Here is an 8,969-nt window from a genome sequence, read left to right as displayed (position 1 = left end):
TTAGAGTCCATGCTAACCACTACAACAAACTGGCTTTCCGTTGGTAGTCTCTGATATGTGCTATCACTGCTGATGTCAGCATGCTTTGAGGTGGGGCAGCTCCCGTGGCCTGGGACTACTGATGGGGTCCACTGCCACTGACCTCCCTTGCCATCTCTCTGTACCCCAGACTCACTGAGGAAGGATGTGAGGGTGGTGCAGCCAACTGAGGATGAATGGTGGGAGGGCTTGCAAGCAGGAGAAGGACACACAGGTGTGGGGGGGTGGAAAGCATGAGGGGGCCCTGGCAGTGGGCAGATGGAGGCCCCTGGACAATGCCTCCCAGGTCCCCTGCCCCAAACCTGGAACCCACCCTGTGTACCATCATTCAAAGAGAGACACAGATCCCCTAGAACCTCAAATCAAACCTAAATTTGATTTTTTTAAATCTTCCACCATAAATTAATTTCTTCTACCCAAGAGTAAAGAAAGAAATAAATTTTTCCATTGTCACTTGTTGAGCTGCAGGTGGCTTATTGTGGTAGGAAGCTACGAAGACAGAAAGCATCTGACCATCAGCCTCGGGCATGTCTTTGGCTTCCGGCCGTACCTCACTGGCTGGGTGAGGCTCTGAATTGCTTTTTGCACCTCTTTCTTTTCAAGAGGCCACAATGGAGGACGAAGAAGGCTACACTGCTCTCACCTTCCAGGCTAGAAGGAACGCTTCAAAAGCTGCTTCTCCAGCTAAGAAACAAGGTACTTGTTTCAAACCTTTGGATCCAAAGACCCATGAGCACCACATGAAATAGACTTCTGCAGACCCCAAGACTTGCAGCCCCAAGAGCTGTTCTCAAGAATATAGTTTAAGGGGTTGCCGTTCGAAAGGCCAACTGGTGGAACTCCACCACTCCCCTCCCCCGTTGTGTGCACTGAAGTTATTTCAATTTGCCCAAGATCTACTTTGGGTATAACTTATAGCTTTCAGTTTTTGAGTCTAAAAATCCATTTGTGACCCAGATATTTTTTTCCTGTTGTTATACATCCAACCGATTGTGTCCATATCTGTCTGTCTGTCTATCATCTATCTATCATCTATCTGTCTGTCTGTCTGTCTACCTACCTACCTACAGTCAGACAGATATCTATATCTATATATCTAGATAGACAGACAGACAGATAAATGCATACCCTATTTTGGAGAGGATGAAGGGGAAATGCGGAACAGGAAAATGTACCTTACTTTTAAGCAAACAAAAAGGAGGGGGTAATCCATGTGGTAGGTGGCAGATTTACTATCATGCAAAAGCACCTGTGCATTTTGCCATATAGGCTTCATCAGGGGGAATCAGAGAATTCACATTGTGCTGGACATTTCCACAGCAATTAAGTTCTAATCCCCTCCCCTTCTTTTGTTTGCTGGCAGATTGCTGGATACAGCCCAATTTTTATTTCTCTTTTGGATTTACCTCACTTTTTAAAACACAGGGACAGAATCCACCCCCTGGATGAAGGTGACTTTAAAAATTGTGAAAAGGGAATGTGAAAAGGGGGGGGGAAATCATAAATTTGTATTAAAATGCATTTCCCCCCAAAATGTTGCCTGTAAAGATTGCAAATTGTTCAATACAAGAAATATTTTGGCATGCTAATGCAAAAATATCTTCAAATATTTTAAGGAAAGATATACTTGTCTTTGTGAATAAAGGGGGAAAAACCCTTAAATATTCAGTTGTGTTCTCATAATTATGGTTTGCATTTTTGCACCCTGCCCATCAATATGAAAGATAATAATTCCTAGAAAGGATATTGATTAAAAGGAATTTTATTAGAACTATTATTTATTGTCTACAAATACTGGCTTATGCCTTTTCAGTTTATGACTGCCGTTCTAAGCACATAGAGTAGGAAATACATCTCATTATGGAATTTATGCTTTATGATATATAAATCATATATACTTTGTGCCTTTAACGACAGAATTTTTTATTAATCGTAAGGTAGAGTATTCTCTACCGATGACAGATTGGTTTTAGAAGTAAGTAGAATAACCAAACCAACAGCGCGAGGCTAAGTAGAGTTTCTCTCTTCCAAGCCCATTGACTCCAGTGGATTTAGAAGAGTATTATTCTGCTTAAGACTGCCCTGTAATGTGACACTAATAGACACAAAGGTAACAAGCTGCTAAGGAAGTAGATTTCTTTTTCTAGTTAAGAAATGGCCATGAGTGTCATTTTTCTCTAATGTCTGAAGGCAAAGAAGCAGTTATAGAGATGATAATTATAAATCAAAGAGCCCTGACCTGGATGGCCAAGGCTACTCATCTCATAATCTAAGTAGGGTTGGCCCTGGCTAGTATGGGAGACAACCCAGAAAATCCCAGGGTCGCTACACAGAGGCAGCCAATAACAAAGCACCTCTGAATGTCTCTTGCCTTGAAAACTCCAAGGGGTCGCCATAAGTTGGTTACAACTTGATGGCACTTTCCACCATCACCAAATAACTAAATTAAAAATAACAACAAAAAATGACCGTATTTGTATAAATATTATATTATTTAAACAATTTGTATCCCTCCCTTCCTTTGAGGGGCTCAGGGCTCTATACTGAGGTAAATTAGGCTGAAAGACCATAATGGGTGCTGCTGGGTCACCAAGTAAGGTTCATGGAAAAGAGGGGTTTGAACCTGGACATCCAAGGCTTAGCCTAACACTCAGACTACTACACCATGATGGTACTAATAGCACTATGGAAATATGCATACACAATGAAAGACAATGCAAACAAAACTAGCTTGTCACAGGGTGGGGGTGGGGAACCAGAGCTGCAATTTCTTGATCCCCTTTGTCAAAACCTGTGAGATATCTGCAATTCTAGATTACACAATCAAAACTAAACCTTTAGTTTGCTGCTTTTTCAATAACATATACAGTTTTCTCCTTAGTATTTTGGAGACCCAAATTTTGACCTCAAAGTTTGATTTTTTTTTAAGTGGCCTAATAATTGTTGTTGTTGTTCAGTCGCACAGTCGAGTCCGACTCTTCGCGACCCCATGGATCATCTCCCGCCAGGCCCTCCTGTCTTCTGCCGTCCTCTTATACGTATTTGAGAATGCTACCTCAGTTTCTCCCACCAAACCCAGTTGAGGGAAGAAGTTATGGGTCTTGGATTGCTTAATGGAGAGGGGTGATAAAAAAAGAAAGTACGAGTGCCCCCAGCCCATTGGCCTCCACTTCCTAAAAGGAGGGACAGTTAGGAGGCAAAACAAGTAGAAAAAATCGGACACCAAACCCTACAATCACCTATAACCATAACGTAAAATGAAAGTAGGGCTTAATTGAATAGAAAAGGAGAGGGAATCAAAAAAGGAGGAGAGAGGCAGAAAACTCAGACATACACAACACAACCTAAAGTTGGAACCAAAGAGGTGATTATAGTCTTCTACTGTCTCTCTAAGACCTTCTGAAGGCTCTGGTGTGTGTGGTGTGTGTGTGTGTTGCTGCATATCTGTTATGTATCAAGATGGCTGCGACCACGTGCGCCCGGCCATGTGGTCTACCGAACTCACAGACCTTTGGGTCTAAAACAGTAGCCACTGTGAATCCTAACGTGAACCAATGAGAGCGCTAGGATCCTGAAGAGAACCTATCATTATCAGGGCCATGTAGATAGAACCTATCACAGGAAATGAGTGTGTGCACGAATATAAGCTGGCCTTGCACCAGCTAATTTATCTCGTTGCGTTCCGATGTAATCAATAAACGTGAGCTGATTTCACTATGCTACGCCTGGAACTCCAATACTTTTCAATATCACTGAAGGCTGCAGCCCTCTTGAGTCTCTTTCTCAGGCAACTGTGTTCTCTATCTTCCAACCCAGATGGCTTCTCTCTCCCTTTTCTTTTCAGAACTCCTTTTCCTCACTCTCTTTTCCCGCCACTCAGGACTCTACTATAGTCTCCCTCTCAGGGACAAAATACCTTTCCCCCCAAACTCCAATAGAGAGAGAGCCAAACTCACAAGGTTACACATAATTTGCAGAGGAAACAATTTTGCCAACTATGTGCTATATTGATAATTAGAGACAAGTATATTGATAGCTGCACGGAGCAGGCAACACTGTATAGGAAAAACCTTGACTTCCCAAAGCATCTTATCGCCGCAGTGTTCTTCAGCCTGCAGTCATTTATATGGATGAAATTCTTATTAGAGCAACGCTGTTAACTATGGTCATAATCAAGGTACCATCAATATTTGAAGCATAAAAATGCAGGTGTATTACAAAAATAGACACAGACACCACAACAACGTCAGTAGCTGCCCATGACATTTAACAAAGTGGACTCTTGTATAAGATTCTCAATTTGTGTTTTAATTGCACTAAGCTCTTCTAGAACATCATCTTGCATTTATTAACTTGGATGTCACCACTGCAGTCCCTTCCCAGGGTCTCCATTGGCGACTCGTCACTCTGTTGTGGGCTGCATTCATCGCGACTGTCATGCTGGTGGTAGCTGTGAGAGTCTTGGGTGAGTATCAGAGGAGGGTATGTTTATAAACCTGATTGATAACCCTGATGTTTATACTTGCAAACAGTTAAAAGAGGGAGGTCCTGTGCCTGGGTTGAGGAGGGGTGGGAATAGGTTTCCAACTCCCATCTCTTGATGGGGCATTGGTAATACCAGTGCCAACTGTCAGGTGTTTGGGTGTGATGTTGGACACCTTGTTATCTATGGAGGCCCAAGTCACAAATGTTGTCAGATCAGCATTTTTTCATCTCTGCCAGATCAGGCAACTGGCTCCCTATCTCTCTACCCCCAACCTAGCTGCAGTGACCCATGCAATGATCACCTCCAGGTTGGACTACTGCAACTTGCTCTATGCAGGGCCTGATCTTGAGCCTGATCTGTAAACTCCAGCTGGTCCAGAACACAGTGGCACATGTTCTGACAGGAACACCATTCAGAGCACATATACATCTAGTGCTCCACCAGTTGCACTGGCTCCCAGTTGAATACCGGGTCAGGTTCAAGGTTTTGACCTTTAAAGCCCTATGTGATCTGGACCAACATACCTTCAGGACTATCGCTCCCCATTCCCAGTATGTTCTCAGAAGAGCACTGTGCTCATTGGACCAAAATCTGCTGGTGGTCCCTGGCCTCAAAGATATTTGCCTAGCCTCAGCCAGAGCCTTTTTGGCTCGGGCACCGGCCTCGTGGAACACTCTCCCTGCTGAGATCGAGGCCCTGTGGGACTTAATGCAGTTCTGTGGGGCCTGTAAAACAGAGATGTTCTGCCAGGCCTATGGTTGAGGCAGCAAAGACCTATCTACTTACTTGGCCTCCCCTTTCCATGCATTGCCTTGCCTTGCATTGCTCTACAAAGCTTTGCATTGCATGTTATGTGCAATTTATATTGCCTGCCATCTGCCCCATCCACACCAATTTCCATCCACCTGCACACATGCAGGGAGCCTATATGGGAGCAGATGGAATTGGAGTGATCGGATGCTGCCATCAATTGCTATTGCTGTTATTTAGTTATTTTTTTATTGGTTAATTGTGATGTTTTAGAAGCTAGATTGGTATCTGTTGCTTGCAGGACAGCTTGCAATTCTTGACTGTAGAAGTTGCAGTAGTCCAGCCTGGAGGTGACCATTGCATGCGTCCCTGTAGCTAGGTCGGGGGGGGGGGAGATAGGCAGGCCCATAGCCATGGTTGGGCTTTTGGGGGCTCCACCCCCTTTTTTGAAGGCACAGCCCCACAAGAATTTCTCCTGTAAATGCTTGTTTCAATCATTTTAAAGATGTGTGCTCCTTTAAGCAGAATGGGGTGCTGTAGTTGACAATTCCTGCAATGAGCAAGGGTGTTGGAATAGGTGATCTCTAGGATCTCTTCTAACACTGTGTCAAGAAACTGGTCTCCTTTAAGAGAGTTTTTCAGCCTAAGTGTTAGCTTTCTTGACTGTAGAAGTCACCGCCCCCCACCTGTCAGCTTGTTATCAGAATTGTTGCTTAGCTGGCAGAAGTGATTAACTTGCAGCAGCTGAGAACTATCATCTAAAGTGGTTGACAGCTTGCAGTTTAGAGATCTATCCTGGTAACAGCTTTCCATTGGCTAAATGGTTAAGAACACCTATGTAGAATAGTCAGCTTGAGAGGATTCAGAGAGAGAGGAGACTGCCTTGAAGCGCTCTTCAATTTCTACCCTGTTGCTATGCTTCCAAGACTCTGCTCATCTGCTCTAACATCTACCAAAAATAGGGTTGCCAGCCTCCAGGTGGGGCCTGGGGATTTCCCGCCTTTACAACTGATCTCCAGCTGACAGAGATCAGCTCCCCTGGAGAAAATGGCTGCTTTGAAGGGTGGACTCTATGGCATTGGGCCATGCTGAGGCCCCTCCCCTCCCCAAACCCCGCTTTCTCCTGGATCCACCTGTCAATGTACATGTGTTTCTGTAAGTCTGGCTGTAGATTAGGTCAATCTACTTGACAGGAGCTGACAGCTCAAAGAGACAGTCTAGCTGGCTCCAACCGGTTCTGTGCAGTTCAAAGCAGCACTAATTAACAGCATCACTATGACTCAGTATTGCGATCTGATTGGACAATGCTTGTATAAATGTAATGATGTACAGTATACTTTACTTCCTGATGGAAAACCTGGTGCCTGCGGAGCATTTTGTCACTGTGTGTAATATTTTGGTGAAGGCTGGTGTAAATAAATGTTTTAGTTTTACACTAAGCCAGTTGGACTGAAGTCTTCTTTAATACTCATACTCACCCACATTCTGCAGTGGGCTAGGACCGTGCAAACCTCAACACCACCTCCAAAGTTCCCAGGTATTTTCCAACCCAGACCTGGCAACCCTAACCAGAAACTTTATTCCCCCCCCCCCCATCTCAGTCTGCTGTTGTCACACTCTGGGGTTAAGATTTGCAGAAGCCCCTATGCTTTGATTTTAAAAGGCTTCACAGTAGCTGAGTCCTAATCCTCAGAATTCTGGCTTTTCTTTCTGCACTAAGAACTTCAGCCCCACCAGGGGGAAAATTGCTCCACAAGCCACAAAATCCTGGCAATGGGCCTGGGAGGAGGGCAAGGTAGAAGCTCGATGAATAAATAAATAAAGTAATACAGAACCAGAAAGGAGCTAGCTTCTCTGGCTGAAGGAGAACTCTTACTTTTTAATACAAGAAGGAACCATTTTGCTTTCAGTCCGATATTAATTGCGTAGGCCAAAAGTATCCTGTCTCAGAGCCATCCTTTACTGTGCTGCTGTCTATATCACATGTAGGGTTGCCAGCCTCCAGGTGGGGCCTGGGGATCCCCCGCTTTTACAACTGATCCCCAGTCGAAAGAGATCAGCTCCCCTGGAGAAAATGGCTGCTTTGGAGGGTGAACTCAATGGCATTGTACTGTGCTGAGGCCCCTCCCCAAACCCCGCCCTCTCCTGGTTCCACCCCCAAAGTCTCCAGGTATTTTCCAAACCAGACTTGGCAACCCTAATCACATGGCACTCAAGTTCCTGTGTTGTATTAGGCATGGATAGCTTTGTTACTGAAAGGCACTGTCAAAGATTTTCAGCCTAACCTCCCATTCTTTAAAAATGGCTTTCTCAAAGTTGGTGAGAAAATGTGAGTAGTTTTACTACTGTGAAAAATAGTAGGATTTTCATTCCTGTTGATAAAAGTGGTTGTTTCATTGCAGTTTCACAGCTGGTAGATGACAGGGAGAAAGCCAGTGCCGGCCCATGCCCAGTGAAATGCAATTGTTCATCAGACAACCTCCTGTCTCTTTTAAGAAGCAGAATCTGTAACCAAAGCCAGAGCAGCTCCTCAGGTAAACTTCGTAAATTGCAGTTTTATTCTGCTGACTCTTTAGAATTTGTACAGGTCATGCACTGTGGTGTATTGAAATGCATGTAATGCTTATGGAACTGTGATGTACAGAATGAGAACATCTATGTGAAACGGCTCATTGGAATTGTATATTGAGCTTCGTCCTGGACTAGGATCCAAAGATATCCAATCATATCCCTATTCCAGGAAGTAACAGCCAATCACTAAGAGGCAAGCTCCCTGAGCGGGAACGACTGTGATTGGTCCTTATCTGTTCAACCTGATTGGTTGGTACTTGTACAGTAGGCGTGGCTATATTAGCCGGGAATGTTTAAAAGCAGGACAGCTGCAATGTTAAAGCTGTTCTGGCTATCAGATGTTGATCCGTGTTGGAGAAGTGTTCGAGTTGAAGAATAAAGTTGTGTAGTGGGATGCGTACAAAGCAGTGATGAGAGGGATTCTCATCTCCCAAAATGTGAAGCAAAAAAAAGAAAAATTTCAAAAACAAGCAGAGGTGTTGGAAAAAATATCCCAAAAAGAAAAAGAATTAAAGAAGAAACCGGGGAAAAAGAAGATTATTCGAGAATTACAGTTGTTGAGAGAACAACTGAATGAAACTCTGAACCAGGAGCTCTATTGGAATTTAAAGAAGTTACAACAAAAATCTTTTGAAGGGGCTAATAAACCGGGAAAATTTTTAGCTTGGCAACTTAAGGCTAGGAAAGAAAGAAGAATGATAACCAAAATAATAGAAGAAGGAAAAGAGTTCGTTGACCCTATTGGTATAAAGAGGAGTTTCTTCAAGTACTATGCTAAATTATTCCAAGCAAATAGAACAGATCTTGAGAAGATTAAAAAATATTTGGATGAGGTTCCACTATTTAAAATAAGCAACGAATTCAAGGAATTACTGAATGGCCAAATTCAAAAAGAAGAAGTGAGGAAGGCAATTGAAGAGGCGAAGTTGGGGAAGGCGCCTGGGCCGGACGGATTTACTGCAAAGTTTTATAAAAAAATGAAAGAAGAAATTGTTCCGGCCATGGAAGCTTTATCCAACGACATACGTGAGAGCAAGAAGGTGCCGGACTCTTGGAAGGAGGCAATTATCTCATTAATACCAAAGGAAGGACAAGAACCAACGAATGTGAAGAATTACAGGCC

General features: G+C 43.6%; 1 protein-coding gene across 1 annotated transcript in view; it reads left to right on the top strand.

Moving 5' to 3' along the window:
* Positions 1 to 650: 650 nt before the first annotated feature.
* Positions 651 to 8,969, top strand: part of LOC107113567 (killer cell lectin-like receptor subfamily B member 1B allele B) — a 15,690-nt gene continuing 7,371 nt past the window's right edge. The window contains exon 1 of the mRNA XM_015414918.1: positions 651 to 735. Within this exon, the coding sequence (XP_015270404.1) occupies positions 651 to 735 (85 nt within the window). The remainder of the gene's footprint in view (positions 736 to 8,969) is intronic.

This window comes from Gekko japonicus, unplaced genomic scaffold (genome assembly GCF_001447785.1).
Source record: "Gekko japonicus isolate JY-2015 unplaced genomic scaffold, Gekko_japonicus_V1.1 scaffold1695, whole genome shotgun sequence".
NCBI lineage: Eukaryota > Metazoa > Chordata > Lepidosauria > Squamata > Gekkonidae > Gekko > Gekko japonicus.
The sequence above is the reverse complement of the archived record's forward strand: the minus strand, read 5'-3'. Positions and strand labels throughout refer to the sequence as shown.